Source organism: Pipistrellus hanaki (genome assembly GCF_964339955.1).
Source record: "Pipistrellus hanaki genome assembly, chromosome: 2".
Taxonomy (NCBI): Eukaryota; Metazoa; Chordata; class Mammalia; order Chiroptera; family Vespertilionidae; genus Pipistrellus; species Pipistrellus hanaki.
This window is the reverse complement of record NC_140504.1, coordinates 155,893,262-155,912,966: the sequence shown is the minus strand read 5'-3', so window position 1 is coordinate 155,912,966 and position 19,705 is coordinate 155,893,262. Positions and strand designations below refer to the sequence as shown.

The 19,705-nt window shown below is 36.4% G+C and overlaps 1 protein-coding gene across 1 annotated transcript in view; it reads left to right on the top strand.

Moving 5' to 3' along the window:
• The first annotated feature begins 2,969 nt into the window (after window positions 1-2,969).
• The window catches only part of PDE4B (phosphodiesterase 4B), a 423,560-nt gene continuing 406,824 nt past the window's right edge, over window positions 2,970-19,705 (top strand). The window contains exons 1-2 of the mRNA XM_084871377.1: window positions 2,970-3,085; window positions 8,463-8,698. Of these exons, the coding sequence (XP_084727503.1) occupies window positions 3,044-3,085; window positions 8,463-8,698 (278 nt within the window). The 5' untranslated portion in view covers window positions 2,970-3,043. The remainder of the gene's footprint in view (window positions 3,086-8,462; window positions 8,699-19,705) is intronic.

Here is a 19,705-nt window from a genome sequence, read left to right as displayed (position 1 = left end):
AAAGCTAGCAAGGAGGGACCATTCTTTCTCCTGTCCTTCAATATGTTGTCTTTGTTTTCCATTGGCTGAACATACCCAGGACAGTGGGCTAGAGTGCCATGGGCACAGTAGTCTCTGAGTATTGTAGGTGAAGGGAACCACATCAGGTGTCTGCCTGGTAGGATCAGACAAAACCTGGTTCAACAACCTCAGTACTTGGGTTCTGGCTAGGAAAGAATTCATAGAGCAAGACCCAAACTGTAAGAGAACGTATATTGGGTAAATGACAGAGGTAGAAGTAATTCCTAGATGAAATGGGCTTAGGAAACAAGTTATAGAGGTAAAAGAAGGACCCTTGATCTTGGGAGTGCAAAATGGTAAGGTGTCTGGAGGGGATAGGAAAAGGAGGGGGACGGGGAAGGGAAAGGCATGGCATGCTCCTGGGAGGGTGCATGGATCTTAAGGGCGGAGATTTTAGGGGAGGTCCCAGGGAAAGATCTTAATAGAATAGCAGCGGTTTTCCAGGTGTGTCCTTTCAAGTTTGGGTCTCCAATGATTGACTGCTGACACTAGGGCAGGGGTGTCATTACTCAGTGCAGTTGGTCCTGAGGCTGGTTTTGTTGCTTATCCGAGCCTGGAGCTGAAATACAACTGAGGCCTAGATGGTATCTCTAGGGAGGAAAGGCCAGGGGTTCCAAAACTCATGACCAGTGATATGCTAGGGGAGGAAAAGTCACCCTGTGGGTTAGGGCCCACCCTACAATTGATTGACCATTGCTAGGCACCCCGGGTTTTCCATCCTGGTGACGTTCTGTACCTGGTCCATTGTCCTTGCTCTGTTCAGGTCTGACTAACTGTACAACATGAGGACCAGTCTTCTGGGGCACAGGCAGGATGGCAAGGGCAGAGGAGTAGATCTCAAGAGGCAAACAAGGAATATCCAGAAAATAATCTGCTCTTCTTTCTCTTTTTTGTTTTATTTTACACAACAGATGTTGGGGTTGATTTCTGAAAATAAAATAATACATTTTCAAGTGTAATACATTTGGAAAATTGCACTGTTACTTGAGATCCTGCTTTTCCTAACCAGGCTTGCTCCCAGTTGAAGGCCCATGAATTTATATCTGTAAAGCTCTCACAAGCAAAGTGTCACAAAACTTAAGTTAATTTCCATGCTAAGACCTGGCAAAAATACCCTCGATTGCCAAAACATCTCCTGATGTTTCCATGGAACATTTTATCTTTCTGGTTGACATCAATTTCCTTAGCATGGCATCTTCGTACATGTATCACACTCAGTATATTAAATTTCTTTCCATATTTTTGCATACCATTATTTCCACTAAACAAATTCCACTTATTATTTAAAGCTAAAAAGAAATCTCATTTCGCCCTAGTTAGTTTTGCTCATGGATAGAGCATTGGCCTGTGGACTGAAGGGTCCTGGGTTCGATTCTGGTCAAGGGCACATGCCCAGATTCAGGGCTCTAACCCCAGTAGGGGGTGTGCAGAAGGCAACTGATCCGTGATTCTCTCTCAGCATTCATGTTTATATCTCTCTTCCCCTCTCTCTTTCTCCCTGAAATCAATAAAAATATATTAAAAAAAGAAACCTAATTTTCTCCCTGAAGTTTCAGGAAAAATTAGGACAGTGTTAAAAGAATTCAGCAATTGTAAAAGTTCTTTGCTCTATGCTGAGGAAATTCTTTTTCTTGTACTATGGAATCAAATCCCCAAAAAGCCTGTAGGGCTCTCTCCCTAGAACACTGTGAAGGTTCAGTTTCTTCTCCCCACACCCCCTTTTCTCTCTTATCTATTCTCAGTTTTGTTGCCAACTCCTGCATAATATAGTCAAATTATGTGGTAGAGATTCAACCCTGGTTTCCTGGGTGATGCTACAATGCCACTACTTAGTATTCCTAGTCACATAGCTACCATTTCATTACACTCTTAATCTATATATATCTTCATGTTCTAGAATCAGACTTTTCCAATCAGGCATGTATTAAGAGTTTAAATACACAAAGCGAGAAAATAGGAGCTAAGCAGCAGTGCAGGGCATTTTCTATACCACGATCTTGAGAAATCACCATGTGGACAAGTGGTTCTTGAAGGATTTAATGATTTCTGCAGTATATATTTTGCAGTTTAATTCTGCAAACTCAGAATTCTTCATATTCTCAGATGCCTGAACTTTAAATGTGGGCCTGTTTTAATTGCCTGAGTTTTCCTTATGAGCTTCCACAGCTAGGATGCACCCTTACATTTTACTAATGTTATTGAGGTTGTTGATCTGCACAAAACAAACATTATGAACTGCAGTGTCTTTACCTCAAAATGCCCAACAGTGTGTAAAATAAACCAGGGAATTCTAGCTCTTTCTATCTACTGGTTGTTAAAATTTTCTGTGATGAATACTTGCTTAAGTACCTATTCATGTGTGAGGATTAAACTAATAGTAAAATTGAAATTAAGAATTTTTTAATCATGTATATTTTTGTATTGATTTATGCCCCCCATCTTTTTTTTGACAATAGTATTAAGGGATTATATTTTTTATCTTTTAAATCTGCTATATTTTAGCTATTAACTTGGCCAAATTATTTTCCTGATCCTCTGTTCTCTCATTAGAAAAAAAATAAAAAAGAAAATAATCTTACTGACTTTTATGGGAATCAAATGACATATTGTATGGGGTAAGACTGTTAAAGTATAAAACAAATATACATTTTATCTACATTCTTAATTACCATTGATTATTTGGGAGCCCACTTATTACAATTTTCTCTTTTCCCAAATAGCTTTGCACTTATTTATTGGGCTTTGTGAACCTCTTTTCTCACCTATCAGATTGAATTGATTTGGTAAATTGTGCTATTTACTTATGCATGTATATTGCTTGCATTCAAATGTTTATTTGGAGAATACAAATTTAAATTTGACTAAGGATACCAAACCATTCATTTTGTGTGTCTTTCTTCCCCTTGCAGGTCTTAAAAAAAATTGTCAGCTAAGCTACTCTGAATAATAGACTTCCTAAGAAGGGAAATTTTTCATCTCTATAATGAAGAAAAGCAGGAGTGTGATGACAGTGACGGCAGATGATGTAAGTTCCAAAAGTCAGAGGTTCCGCTCACCTTTTCTCTGCTCATTAAAGGAGACACTCCATAATATGCAAGGATAGGCAAGGATGGTTAGCATGACCACTTTGTCACTAGGTGTTTCTATGACCCAGACGTTACCGGCACATGCACCCAGTATTCTTCGAGGTAGGCCACAGGAACACTGCCCTTGCCGCAGCTTGGAGATGGGTTCCACTTGAGCTTTAGGGTTTTCATTCCCCAAACCATGCATCTCTGGTGCACGCCCATGACCTAACTCTCAGAAACTCCTCTTTTCACACTGCCTGTGGTATGATGACTTCTTTTCATACTTTTACTCACACACAAATAACCTTTGAGAGCCGTGCTGCGCCAGCACAGCCAAGGGTTCGGTGAGCCTGAGTGGGGGCCACGAAGGATGGAGAAATGATAGACAAAGAGAAAAAGCTGGGTCTAGGTGGATCTTCTGTGCCCAGCTGAGACCACAGGACAGATCCAGACTGCAAAGCTGATGCTTTATTTATAGTCAGGGACAAACAAGGTAATTTACAATGTTCTGGTAAGTTTCACTTGTTTTGGCAGCACTTTCTGCACCTCCCACAGCCCACTAGCTACTCAGGAAAGATCTGGGGAGCAGTAACAAGATCAAGCTTAATTATGCTTAGAGGACTGTGCCTTCCAAGCTGGGACTTGCTTGCAATTTTGCCAGCAGGTCAGTGTGAGTCTTAACCCTATAACCGCTTCCTACAGAGAGTCTCCTCCCATGTTGGGGGTCTCTGACAACGGCTCACAAGAAGTTTGTGATGCACACATCTTCTAGGTCTTAGGTGGTGGTGTTTTTTAGAAACGTAGAGTCTCAGCCACATCTCAGAACTTCAGATAACACTGTATTTCAACAAAATCCAGGGGTGACTAGATATGCATATGATGTTTGAGAAGCCCTGCCCCATGCCACCTGAAGTCAGTAAACGCACCATCTTCAGAGCCTTGCATCTTAGATACCTCAGATGAAGCATCTCTTTTGTTTTCCATTGATCAGCCCCCATTTAGAGTGTCTTTACTTGTCCAGTCTTTACTCAGTGTATGTTTGTAAGTGAGCTAAAGGTTATATGCCACTAATCAGATTCACAGAAGGAAGGGAGGGAGGGAGGACAAGGAAGAAATTTTCTTTGTTCTCTGTAATAGCTCATTTTTTGTTGTTGTTAAACTCCTCTTTTACAGGTGGGGGAGGGCCTGGAAGGAACTTGAACTTGCAGGTTGATGTAAAATGCTATCTTTTGGGTAAAGGCCTAGTCTTTCAGGATTTCTCCCAGTTCTCTTTCTTCCCCTTTAACCACATGGCATTGGGCAAGGGGGCAGACTTAACATTAATCAGCAGTGTCGTAACAGATGTGTGATACTGGCCTTGTCCTGTGTGGTCCTTTTCTGTTAGTGTTTACTGTTGTCCAGTTGAGGAACAGTTCATTTCTCTAGATCTTTGGTTGTTAAGTCTCTGCCCTTGGTCCTTAGGCTTGTGACAGGGGCAGCAGGTGATGGCAGCTCTCAGTGTGCTGTCTTAGTTCACTTAGAGTTTGATCTCCTCCACTGCCTGGGCTCTTTACCGAAGCACTCAGTGGAGGATCTCGTTGTTTAAAAGATTCGGCCCTGCTTTCTGATAGGCCTTACCTTTGGGCTCTTCGCCTCATGGGCTCCTGGTCCCTGTGCCCCATGCTGCAGCAAGTCATTGGCAGGGAAGCAGAGGCTACTTCTCATCTATCTTCTCTGTCCCTTTATGGCTGTGGGAACTTCTAGGGCCTGCAAGTGCGGAAGGAGACTTAGTCGTGCTATGAGGCTCTTGTCTTCCAAATCATGCTCCTTTGCCATCACTATTTCTAATCTTTATTGTTAAGAGATCTCATTAGTGTTCTGTTCCCACTACCCATGACAATCTTTTCTTTCTCCCCCCCCTTTGTGCTCCTTGACCACAAGGAAATGTCCCTTAATTTATATTCCATGTTCTCAGTTACTGACAGTGTAAGCTGTGTTTAGACATTCATGCTCTGCTCAGGATATCTAAAGGGAAACTTCTGGAATTTAGAAATCGTTTTCCTCTTAAGAAGCAACGACTTGGAATTATTCATTAGCACCATTTGAATATTGTGTGCTCCAAAATTCTATTTTCTGGAAGAATAAAACTAAGCAATGCATACCAACTAAAAGATGGATAACTGCTCTTTTACCTTCATCGCATCTCCAGTTATAAGCCTGGTCCTCCCCGAGGCAATGGTTGCCACAGTCAAAAGATGGGAAGGAGGTTGCGTATAAAAATTTGCAAAAATTCTTAGATGCACATTCAAAGATGAGGGCCCTAAGTGTTAATGCTTCCAATGCTTCCCATGTCTAGTTTCAATAACATTTGCTGGCCTACTATTCAAATGGAATGTGTACATAAGCACACTATATATCCTTGGAAATACCTAATCTCATTTTCTCACCATGTGTTCAATCATAAAAATTCAAAAATTAAAGCAAGCTCTAAAAATGTCTGAACAAAAGTCAAACAAAGCAGTAACAACAAAGCCTTGACTACTTAGGCACTGATGCCTCATCTGGACACTTTAGTGGTCCCGACATTAAGGTAAGTTTTGATATGGGGATAGGACAAAGAATCCTTTTGGCATCCTCTTTCTTCCTTCCTCCGAACTTTTCCTACCAAAGTGCAGGATTTCACCTTAGCTCTTCTTTTGTGATAACCTTTTTGGAATTACATTAGCAAACATACTGATTTTTAAGCAAGGATTATCCAAGAAGACGAAGATGATCAAAAACTGGGGTTCTAAAGACATAAGTTAATTTTGGTCAGTGTGATCCATTTTAAAATTTGTGATTTCCAAAGGACACACTCAAATGAATGTTCCTTGCCCCCCAAATCTGTGATGGGATGAGTGGTGTAGAGTCAGCTAAAGCTGTGCTGGTTACAAGAAAGTAAGTCCTAGGTTATAAGTTCAGTAGTTGAAAACGAATGGAATTAGATTTTGGCTTTGAGAATATTAGTACTGTATAAATTATAAGCATAAATTAGAAAGCTTTAGGAAATTATGAAAAACTCTACATGGGCTAATTAGCATTTGTAAAACACTGTTAATGTTTCCAGTATTTAACTTAATTTCTAAAAAGCTTTTTCCCATTATGATCTTTTGTGGTAATGTATTTTCATGTTAGCTAAGATCTTTTCAAACACATTCTTTTAACTCAAAGTATGACTTTAAAATCTGTAAATTCAAGCCTGCAGGCAAGTAAGTGGGGAAGATATTTTATGTTAGGTGTGACTTTGTTACTTTTCAAATAACATATATCAAATAAGTACCCAGTTCATTTACTATACTATTAAACCTAGTTGGTAATATTCCCATTTTCTAAAAGAGAAAAAATATTCTATTTATTGGGAGACTATGATTGTTGGTGTTTAACTTAATGATATACCTGTTTCTGTTCTCTGGTACAGTATTTCTTGCATAGGAGGGAAAGTATAGTCTTAAGACTTTGCTTTCCAGATAATCAGTACTTTCTTTACATGCAAATTTGGAGCTAGACTGATTCATAATGATGAGTTCTGAATTTTAGTTTGTTTTTAAATCTCTCTTTAGGAAGACTGTATATTTGGTCTTAACTAGTCTAAATGTTTTTTGAGAAAGAAACTTAATTCTTTTACGTTTCACCTCAGCCCCTTATTTGTCACACACACACACACACACACATACGCACACACACACACACACACACGCTAACTACAGTGAATGCTAGGTCTAACGTGCATTTAATATAACAACCAGTTATTGAACAGTAAAGCACTGAATACATTTCAGAATATTTCAAACTGCAGGAAATTCTTGATTATTTTGTTTTCTTCCTGTTACCAAAGTGTGTTTCTATGGAATCTCAAATAAATTGTATTCCAAAACCATAATTGTATTCCAAATACAAGAAAATATGATTACTACTATATTCCATTTTAGCAGGGTGAATGAGGCCCCTGCAAATTGTCAGGCCTATTCTTGTCTATGTTTCCATCAGCAAAATGTCCTATGCAGATCAGAATGTATAAATTGCTAGAATGTAACCTCTATGAGAACATTTACTACACCGTTTTTTGATATAGCTTTCTTAAATAGCACAGTGCAAAACTATAATAGGTGTGCAACAAATATTTGTTAAATGAACACAGTTAAAGGTGAGTTAATTATTCTTGTATAAACCAGGTGGGTGGAGGGTTGGGGGAAGATAAGTTCGTTTGTTTAAACCTCAGGACATCTAGTGTTAGGTCTCCTGTCTATTTGGAAGGGCTAGTAGGAAGTATCTGCTTTTTTTAAAGGCATATACTGATTTTCAGGTGAGAGACCTTGGCCTGATGGTAGGACTTCCATTATTCCCTGTTAAGATAAGAGTAGAGAATGACAATTATATATTTCAAACTCCAAGTTGCTATCAGTGGCCATTTGAGGTGCTGTAACATTTTCTGTCTTTGGGCTGGTTTGGATGTAAACCAGGCAATAACTCATTTGGGATCCCCACTCCCAACAGTACCAGGAACCACAGTCATCAAAAGATATGTAGGAAGAATAAATAACTATAATCATTGGTTATAGGACAGTGCTTTTATCTTCTCACAATGATTTCATTTATGTCAGCATTAAGGCAAGTATTGAACATTGCAATCCAGCTCAGAACTTGATTAATTATACTTCTCTCCCTCCCTCTCTCTCTCTCTCTCTCTCTCTCTCTTTCTCTCTCTCTCTCTCTCTCTCTCTCTCTTTCTCTTTCGGCTTATATAATGAGTGCAATAAAAAAACAAAAACAAAATACCTCAACCCTGAGAAGAACTTCTATTGGAACAAAAATAGTAGTCAGCCATAATTTTGTAATTATTCTATCTTGCTATCCTATGATAGAAAATATTTTTACTTTAAAACACTAAGCTAGAAACTTTATACATTAGCCAGGAAAGATTGTTCCCATGTTGTGGAATCTCATTAATTTCCTAATTTTTTTTCCAATTATTAGCTTTCATTTTAGCAAATATAAGGAAACTACAAAGCAAAAGAGAGAAACATCTCAGAATTTCCCCATAAATGGGAAATATTACTTATAGTCCTAAAGATCACCATGAATAGGCAACTGATCTATTATTCTAAACCTTGAGAATTAACCTCCTCCTCTCTTGTTTTCTCTTAAGCTTTTGACATCAATGTTAGATTCTGATTGTGCGATAATGAATCAGGACTTTATGAGTGACAACTTGATCATTTAGTTTCTTATTTTACTCCACTATGCATCATTTTTAACATTTGATTTTTCTTTTTTCTTTTTTTTCTCTCTCTCTCTCTTTCCCTGTGGATCCTCCAGAATGTTAAAGATTATTTTGAATGTTCCTTGAGTAAATCCTACAGTTCTAGTAACACACTTGGGATTGACCTCTGGAGAGGGAGACGGTGTTGCTCGGGAAACCTGCAGTTACCACCACTGTCCCAGAGGCAGAGTGAAAGGGCCAGGACTCCTGATGGCGATGGCATTTCCAGACCAACCACGCTGCCTTTGACAACCCTTCCCAGCATCGCTATTACAACTGTAAGCCAAGAGAGGTGAGTAGCCCCCAAATGCCAATTCTGAGTTTTATTTTCCAACTACTCCAAATACAAGTTCCTGTTGTTAAAACATGAGTTATCTGTGGGATAGCTAAGGCTGTTGACATTTTGACAATTCATTTTCCTTTGGGTAGAACATGAAACCTTTGTCATAGTAGAGATATTTTCTACCCATTTAAATTGGAAGGAGCCTATTGAGGGAGAAATGTGATACTTCTTTATTAATGTCAAGGGAAAGCAAAATGACTGCCCATGAAATTTTTATAAAAAGAACTATTGAGTGTGTGTGAATATGTTTTAATTTAATAAATTGGTATCATATCAGTTCTGGTCAAGATGGCGGCATAGGTAAATGCAGTACTTGAACCCTCCCACAGCCACATTAAAATTATAACTAAACTATAGAACAACCATTATTTGGAACCACCTGAAATCTAGCTAAACTAAAGTCCTGCAACTACGATATAAAGAAGCAGCCACATTGATATAGGTAGGAGGCATGGAGATGCTGAATGGGCTGGTCCCACACCCAAGTATGATGATACATATCAGGAAGAATATCTTGGATGTGGAGGTCTCCTAAGGAGTAAGGGGACCCAGACCTTTACCGAGCCTCCCAACCCAGGGTTTCAGTGCCAGGAAGAGAAGTCCCCAACATTTCTGACTATAAAAACCAGTGGGGAGTATGGCTGAGTGAGATGGAGGGCTTTGGGAGTCTCAAGCAGTTTCTCTTAAGGGGCCTGTGCACACATTTGGGCACATTCCTTCTGAGTTCCTGCACCATCACAGAAGCTCAAAAGACTCCAGGAACTTGTGGAAGGAACTGAACTATCTGGCATTAGAATCCCCCCAAATGAGTATAGTGTAAATTATACTATCACGACTACAAGTACCAATACTCGCATCGTGGGGGAGCCAGAAGGAGAAAAGAGAGAGCAAGAAATATGGTGCTTTAAAAATAATTTTTTGTATCACTTATTAAGGACCGGAGCTAAACATATTAAATTGTATAATACTATTCCAGTAAATCATTAAAATCTATGATTTATATGGTATGCCATAAAACCTGCCACATGCTGAGATCTATCGACTACGCTGATGAGTAGTCCAATGTGTGTGCATTTAATAATGCAAGTCACCTTCTAATTGATGGTTATTAAATACACTAATATTTTTTCTTCTTACCTAGTCTAAATGTTTTTTAAGACCATCACCAAGACTCCAGGTATGATAGTTATTAGCATGAAGTAGCCCACCAAAGAGTCTGTATGGGATTGAGAAGCCTATTAACACATTCTAGGGAGACTGGGCTGAAAATTTGAAAGGCACCGACTTACATATTCTGTTTAGCTGAATTAAGATTGAAACAGTCATAGCCAATCACTGATAACTAAAATGGGCATATTTCACCCATACTGCTTATTCAGTCACATAGCTTCTGTGATTAGCCTTGATTATGTTTCTGTATACTCGTAGATTTGGATTCTTAAAGAATCCACAGATTTATTTTTCAGCATGTTGACAATGGTACCAGTGGTGTCAGTTGTTATAGTATTTGTTATGTTATTGAAATGCTTCACACAGTTAGTAAATATATGCTTTGTAGAGTTACCTTATTGTCCCTACTATCATCAAAGACTTTCCCAAAACAAATTCTTCACAATCCAGCAACAACAAAAAAGGTGATGATTGGCATAAGCAGAAAGTCCAGTTTTGACAAGTATGGTACTGAATCCGTTAAAATACTCCTTGCAAACTTTGAGTTCATTTAACTCAAGGAAACTTTGATAGTTCTGGAATTGTCCTTCTGTAGAATTATAAAATCTTAGACTGACATTTGGGACATGCTTGTCTATCCATCTAACTTGAGTGTATCTATCTGTACAAAGAGAGCAATTGTATTCACCCCATAGGTCATTGTGAGGAATAAATATGCTTATCTCTATAAAGTACCTAGATTAGGTAAAAGCATATGTTTGGCGATCAACAAATGGTAGTTTCTCTCCTATTGATCATTAGCCAATAAATTCTTCTGGAAATTAGAAACTGTATTTCGAGTATTAGTAGCCTCATGCTCGATGTCAGTATTTTATAGGAAAATGGAGAATCTAGACATAATCCAGAAAGTTTATATCATGTAGTCAGTCAACACCACATATTAGTAATTTACTCATAAAATGTCTATTTTATTTCAATTACCTACTTTTGAAAGTATGAGAATATTCAATCACTGACTGTAATATCTTCCATAACTTATTTTCATTATTTGTCTGTTTGGATTGCATTCTGGTAATTGCTTTGGTTTTCTTTCCTTTCCACTTTGCTAATTCTCTTTCCAACTATATCTAATTTGCTGTTAAATCGATTAAGTTGAATTTTCCATTTTATTGCATTTTTTAATTTTTAGAGTTTGCATTCATTTACTTATTAAATATGCTAGGTCATTTTGTGCAGTTTTCTTTCCCCCACATGTTTAAGTTATTTATTTGCTGCATAAGAAATAATTTAAAAATGTAATGGTTTAAAATAACAAATAGTTATTATCTCATGTTTTCTGTGGATCAGGAATCCAGTTGTGGCTTAGGTAGACACCTCTGTCTGAGTCTCTCAGAAAGTTAGAATCAAGTTATGGGCCAGTGTTGCAGTCACTTTAAGCTTGACCAAGTGAGTGGGATATGCTTCCAAGCTCACTCACCTGGTCATTTACTGTTCCAGCTGCTTGCTGTTTGTTGACTAGAAAAATGAATTTCTTGCCACATGGCCTTTCTACAGGGCTACTCATAATGCAGGGGCTCTGCTCATTTTTTCAGTAAGGGCTGAGAGAGAAAGAGAGATAACAGTTAAAGTATCTTTACAACTAAATCTAGGAAGTGACCTTTCATCACATTTACATGTTCTATTCATTAGGTCTAGCCCAGTGGTTGGCAAACTCATTAGTAAACAGAGCCAAATATCAACAGTACAATGATTGAAATTTCTTTTGAGAGCCAAATTTTTTAAACTCAAACTTCTTCTAACGCCACTTCTTCAAAATAGACTTGCCCAGGCCGTGGTATTTTGTGGAAGAGCCACATTCAAGATGCCAAAGAGCCGCATGTGGCTCGCGAGCCACAGTTTGCCAACCATGGGTCTAGCCCACACATAAAGAGAAGGACTGTACCAGGGCATGAATACGATGAGGTGGGAACACATTGTAGATACTTTGAAGGTTTAAAATTAAAACATAGTAAGAATAATTAGTTTATCACTTTGCTCATTTAAATATGATATTATAATATATATCATATTTAAATGAGCAAAGGTTCTGTTTTTTATTATCTATGTTTTCTGATGGTTCTTATTCATACTTTTTAAATTAAAAATAATCTACATGCAAAAAAGTATGCATATCTTAAGGGTATAACTTAATAAAGTTTTACAAACTGGACACAAACATATAACCAGAACCCAAATCAAGAAACTGAGCTTTACCAGCACCCAGAGGCCATCTCTTATGCCTCTTTCTAGTCACTACTTTTTCCTCACTTCTATCTATATTGTTATTTGATTTATTTAAAGTATTCCTAAGTTGTTTTGTTTTTTTTTAAGTTTGGAACTTGATAAAAGCATCTCCTGTGAAACAAATCGCATCCATTTCCATCTTTTCAGAGTGGATAATTCTAGCCATTAGATATTTTCCCATACAGAACTGGACTCAATTACTGTGCTATCTGGCTCTCCTTTAATATACTTCATCTTTGCTCTGCTTTTCTTTAGAGTCTTACTTCCACATTTTTGTGGGATAGAATTATTATTTTTCAGGGTACAAGCAAAATATAAACCTCCATCTACAATGAACTGTATCATCAGAAAATTCAACTAGTAATTATTTTAGTAGTATTTTAAACATTTATGGCCTTTGTCAATCTACATGAATTCAGATTTGTCTACAGTTTTCTCCTTAGTCTGTAATGGAGAATGAATTTAGAAACTCAGTTTAGTGCTGCCCACCTAAGCTTGGTACCAGCAGTTTTAAATTAGCACTGTACCCGTGGAACATGAAGAACTCTTCTGGTTTGAAAAAACTGCAAAAATATAGCATGCTACCAAAATCCTATGCAAACACTTTTTTCTTTTGGGGAATTTACCTCCAGTAACCTCATCATTTTCTTATAGTGAAGAGCGAAGAAAGTTTCCCTTTTTGTTCTGGTACAGTAACCGTTCTGAAATATTTCCAAACTGCTTTTTAAAAAGTCATACTTTTGGAGAAAAAATAGTTTACCAGAGCTCAATTCCACCTGGGGCCAGGACATTTCCTCAACTTTAGCCCCTCTGGCCCATCTGTCTTTTCTAACGGTGGGATGCAGCTAAGAAATACCTGTGACATAGATCCACTACAAATCTGAACTTTGATTATAAAAGTATGAAATGCTTCCCCTGAATGCCTTACTACCACACCAACAGCGTTTCAAGATAATAAGGATAGATTAAAGCTTAAAAAGCTTCAAGAGAAACAGACTTTATGTAGGAGCAGTTTCTAGGGAAGGGCAAAGAAAATGGGAGAGCAAAACAAAGATACTAGAGGCATTTTTTTAAATATATATTTTATTGATTTTACACAGAGAGGAAGAGAGAGGGATAGAGAGTTAGAAACATTGGCGAGAGAGAAACATCGCCCAGCTGCCTCTTGCACACCCCCTACTGGGGATGTGCCCGCAACCAAGGTACATGCCCTTGACTGGAATCGAACCCAGGACCTTTCAGTCCGCAGGCCGAGGCTCTATCCACTGAGCCAAACCGGTCTCGGCATACTAGAGGCATTTGAAACCTCCAGCATCCATAGCTATCACAAACATTGGCAGCCCAACCCTAGCCAGATTAAGATGAAACTTTACACTTATGGCATTTGCCTTAGTTTCTCTTATCTGATACATCATATTGTGCTTTTAACAAGAAAAATGCACAGCATGATAAAAGGCAAGGGGAAAAAATAAATAAATAAAGGAGCGCCCTAACCGGTTTGGCTCAGTGGATAGAGCATCGGCTTGCTTACTGAAGGGTCCCAGGTTCGATTCTGTTCAAGGGCATGTACCTTGGTTGTGGGCATATCCCCAGTAGGGGGTGTGCAGGAGGCAGCTTATCGATGTTTCTCTCTCATCGATGTTTTTAATTATCCCTCTCCCTTTCTCTCTGTAAAAAATGAATAATATATATATATATATATATATATATATATATATATATATATATATATTTATTTTATTTTTTTAAAGGAGCAAACCAAGCATCAGACCCAGATATAACACACATGTTGGAATGATCAGAAATAGGATTTAAAATGACTGATATGTGTAATAAGGACTGTACTGGAAAAATAAAAAACAATCAGATAGATGGGTAGTGTAAAGCCAAGAGATGGAAACTCTAATAAGACAGAATCAAAAGGAAATGCTGGAAATCAAAACTATAACAAATAATGAGCTCATTAGTAGACTAGATAGGGCTGAGGAAATAATCACTGAGATTGAAGTTAGGTAAATAGAAACTTGCCCAACTGAAATGTAAAGAGAAAATAAACCCCTTAAACCTAAAACAAAGGAATATCCAAGAACCATGTGACAATTTCATAAAGTACAACATATGCATATTTAGAATATCAGAAGCAAATAGACAATGGTGCAGAAGTAAATATTGAAGTAATGACTGAGAATTTTTAAAATTAATTATAGACACTAACCACCAGGAAAGTTAGAGAATACCAATAAGGATAAATACCAAAACATCTATACCTGGGTATATCATATTCATATTTCAGAAAACCCAAAACAAAAATAAAATCTTGAAAGAAGGAAAATAATAAAAAAAAGCATATATAGAAAGGAGTAAAGATGAGCATTAGAACGAAGTTCTTGTTAGAAATCATGAAAGCAAAAGGAAAGTGGAGTCAATTATTTAAAGTGTTGAAAGAACTCCCATCACTACCAACTCATAAATTTATAACCAGCAAAACTATTCTTTAATAGTGAAGAAAAAAAATACTTTTTATACAAATGAAATTTAAGGGAATTCATCATCAACATTCCTGCCCTGAAAGAAATGATAATAGAAGTTTTTGGGTGAAAAGAAAATTATATATGGTATAAACTTATAGCTATATTAAAAATTGTGTAAAAGAAGAAATAAGTAAGGATAAAATTGTTAACTAATCTTTCTTGACTACACAAAGCATAACTGATTAAAGTAATATAGTAACAACAAACACTATGTAGATAAGTGAAATGAATGACACCAAGACTATAGTACCAATGTAGATTATATGGAGGAATGAAATGAATGACAGTAACACCATAACAAATAGGAGGGAGCAATAAAGGCTATTCTATTTTAAAGCAACTGTACTACACAGTAGGGAAGATTTAGACTAATTATTAATACATATTGACAACTCTAGAGAAAACACTAATTTAAAAAAAAGTATAATTAATATGCTAGGAGAGGAGAAAAATTGAATTACTTAAAATGCTTAATTAAAACCAGAGAGGGCAGAAAAAGAAGGTAGGACAAATAATACCAATAACAGTACATGCAAACAGCTATAAATATAATAGATTTAACCCAACTATATCAATAACTATGAATATCAGTTATCTAAATACATAAATTACAAGATAGAGATGGTCAGAGTGGATAAATAAAAGACCCAACTACATGTTGTTCACTAGAAACTCACTTTAAATATAAAGCTTTAGTTTGTTAAAAGTAAAACAATGGAGGAAGATATACTATGCTGATATTAATTGAAAGAAAGCTAGTGTAATTATATAAACTGAATTAAAGAAGACTTCAAATCAAGGAGAATTATCAGGGATATAGAAGGCTATTACACTAGAAGACACAACCATCATTAATGTGTATGTACCTAACAACAGGGCATCAAAATATATGAGGCAAAACTAATAGGTCTTCAAGGAGAAATAGACACATCCACTATATAGTGTAGACTTTACCACCGCCTTTTCAGTAATCAATAGACCAAACAGGCAGAAAATCTTTATAGATATATTTGACCTGAACAGCACTGCCAATCAACTTGATTTAATTGAATTATTTTAGAATACTCCATTTAACAACAGCAGAATACCCTTTCTTCTTAAGCTTGCATTGAATGTTCACCAAGATACAATTATCTTGGGCTATAAAATACACCTTAACAAGTTTAAATGAATAGATATTATAAAAAGTATGTTTTCAGATCACAATGCAATTAAGCAAGAAATCAATAACAGAAAGATAGCTGAAAGATCCTAAATGTTTGGAGATTAAGCAACCAAAGTCTAAATAAAAGATCGTCAAAGAGAAATAAGAGAAAGTTATAAATATTTTGAAATGAGTGAAAATAAAAATGTAATTTATCATAACTTGTGGGATATAGCAAGAGTAGTGCTTAGAGAGAAATTTATAGCATTATAATATATACTAGAAGCCCGATGTACGAAGATTCATGCTAGAATGGGCTTTCCTTTCCCTGGCTGCCAGCATCGCCTTTCCACTCCAGCCCAGTCCCTTTCTGCTCAGGCCCTGGAGCCGCCTCTTTCCCCTCCAGGAGCCACCTTTTTCCACTCTGGCCCCACCTTCCCACACTGCCCAAAGGACTTGAGAGACCTGTGGTGGGGCAGAATGCCTGCATCATCGTCATGGTGACTACACAAGCATCATGCCACTATCACTTGGCACCTGTGTACGCAAATTGACCGCCATCTTTGTTGGATTAATTTGCATATCAGTCCTGATTGGCTGGTGGCGTAGGGGAGGTATGGTCAATTTACATGTTTGTTTATTATTAGATAAGATACTTGATAAGAATGAAGAAGCTAAAATCAATAAAGCTTCTTAGGAAACTAAAAGAAAGAAACAATTTAAGACCAAAGCAAGCAGAATAAAATAAATAATATGATCAGAACAGAAATCATTGCAATTGAAAAAAGGAAAATGATAGATAAACAATGGAACCAAAATATGTTTCTTTTATGATCAATAGATTGATGAATCTCTAACAGGTCTAAGAAAATGAAGAAAAAACAGATTACCATTTTCAGAAACAAAAGAGATACCCTAACAATGGATTTCATGGAGATTAAAAGAATAATAAAAGAGTACTGTAGCCACATATTTGAAAATTTAGATATATGGACTAATTTCCCTGAAAGATGTAAAGTACCAAAGCTCACATAGGGGAAATAGATAACACAAATAGGCCTATTTCTATTAAAGACATTGAATAGAAAATTAATAACTTACAAAAAATGACAGTTCCAGGTTTAGATCATTTCATTGATGAATTTTATCAAACACTGAAATAGACAGTAATCAGATCATCATCATCATAACACCCAAATCAGACAAAGACATTACAAGAAGGGAAAACTACAGACCAATATCTTCAATGAACGGAGATACAAAAATCTTCAAAAGAATTAGCAGATAAAATTTAACAATGCTTTAAAGCAGTGGTCGGAAAACTGCAGCTCTTCGGCCCCTTGAGTGTGGCTCTTCCACAAAATACCACATGTGGGCATGCACGCACGTTGCACAGACAACATTGCACGTTGTTGGTTTTTGGCTCTCAAAAGAAATTTCAATCATTGTACTGTTGATATTTGGCTCTTTTGACTAATGAGTTTGCCTACCACTGCTTTAAAGGATTATATCTCCAGACCAAGTGGGATTTATTCTAGATATGCAAAGCTGGTTCAACACTTTAAAGATGGTCAATGCCATCTACTATACCAACAGACTGAAGAAGAACAATCATATAAGCTATCAATTGATGCAGAAAAAGTATTTGGCAGTATCCAATATTCATTTATGATAAAAACTTTTATCAAGCTAAAAATAAAAGGGAACTCTGAATTTTCAGGCCTCTATAAAAAACTATATATCTAGCATTCTTAATAGTCAGAAACTAGATGTTTTCTACATAAGATTGGGACCAAAGTAAGGATGTCCTGTCATCTAAACTTATTCAACATTACACTAGTATTCCTTGTTAATGCAATAAGACAAGAAAAGGAAATAAAATGTACACAGTTTAGAAAGGAAGAAATAAAATGCTCTAAGGGTGGGGCAGGAACTGGGTGGAAGGGAGTTATGGGGGAAAAAGGAGAAACAATTGTAATAATCTGAGCAATAAAGATTTATTTAAAAAAATGCTCTGTGTTGACAGATGAAATGATTATATATGCAGAAAATTCCCAGAAATTGTCCAAAACAAAACAAAACAAAACAAACAAACAAAAACCCCCACCCAAATCCAGGAAGTAACAGGTGAGTATAGCAAGGTTGCAGATTTCACAAAATTAATGTGTAAAATTGATTGTTTCCCTACACACTAGAAATAAACCATTGCAATTTGAAATAGTAATAATAACAAATACAATTTACAGTAGCATGAAAATAAGAAAGATAAATATATAGATATAAATCTAAAATATGTGCAGGCTATATATGCCAAAAACTACAAAATTCTGATAATAAATTAAAGAAGCTCTAAATAAATATATATACTATAATTATGGATTAAAAGATTAAAATTATTAGGATGCATTTTTTCCAACTTTATCTACAGGTTCAATGAAATTTTAATAAAAATCACAAACTATTTTGTATGTATGGGCAAATTGATTGTAATCTTTATATGAAAGACAAAGATCTAGAATAGCCAATATGACACTGATAAGAAGGAGGAGGAAGAGGAGGAAGAGGAGAAAGAGGAGGAGAAAAGGCAGAAGCAGAAGCAGAAGCAGAAGAAGAAATTTGGAACACATACCCTGTTTCCCCGAAAATAAGACAGTGTCATATTAATTTTTGCTTCCAAAGATGCGCTAGGTCTTATTTTCAGGGGATGTCTTATTTTTCCATGAAGAAGAATACGGTACACATTTATTGTTAAATGAAAAATAAAGGAAATTTATTACCTGTATACGGTACGGTAGTACGGTAGTTGTCAACACAAACCAGACAAACTGTGAATCCTAAAGTATCAAGAATTTACTCATTTATTCAATGACAATCATGTCATCATCTTCTGGAACATCATCATAACAATCCAATTCCTGAATTTCCTGGTGAATTTCTTGTGACTCCATTTCTTTCAGAATCAGTAGGCCAAATCTCTCATGTTTAGCCTGGGGGGGGGGCATTATTTTCAGGGCGATTCCTTATATTTCACTTAGAAGGAAACCTGTAAGTAGGTCTTATTTTCGGAGGATGTCTTATTTTTGAGGAAACATGGTACTATCTGACTTGAAGACTTACTAAGAAGCTACTAGAGGCTCAATGCATGAAAATCGTACAAGGGTCTTGGGCCTCATAGCCCAGCTGCCTCAGCCTTTGTAGCCCAGCTTCGTCCAGAAGGTTGTCTGGAAGGTCATCCAAACAGTCATTCTGTTTGGTCTAATTAACATATTAGTTCTTTATTATATAGGATAATAGTCAATATAGCTTTATATTGGCAATATTTATGGAACAGAACAGAGAGCCCAGAAATAGGTGCATAAAATATAGACAATGGTTTTGAGAAAGAGCAAAGGCAATTCAGTCAGGAACAGAGAGTCTTTTCAGCAAATTGTACTAGAACAATTAAACATCCATATGCAAAAAAAAAAAAAAAAAAAAAAAAAATACAGCGCCTTACACTTTATTTTTGGGAAAAAAAAAATTTGGATGATCATAGACCAAAATACAATATGAAAAACTATACAACTCCTAGAAGATAAAATATAGGAAAAAAACAAGGTGACCTTAGGTTGGGCTACAAGTTTTTTAATACAATACCAAAGCATGATTATGAAAGAAAAAATTGAAAATTGGACTTCAATAAATTAAAAATGTCTGCTCTATGAAAGACAAGGAAAATAATAAAAAGACAAGGCACAGACTAAAAGAAAATATTTGCAAAACACATACTTGATATTGAATTTGTATCCAAAATATACAAGAAACTTAAAAAATATAATAATAAGAAAA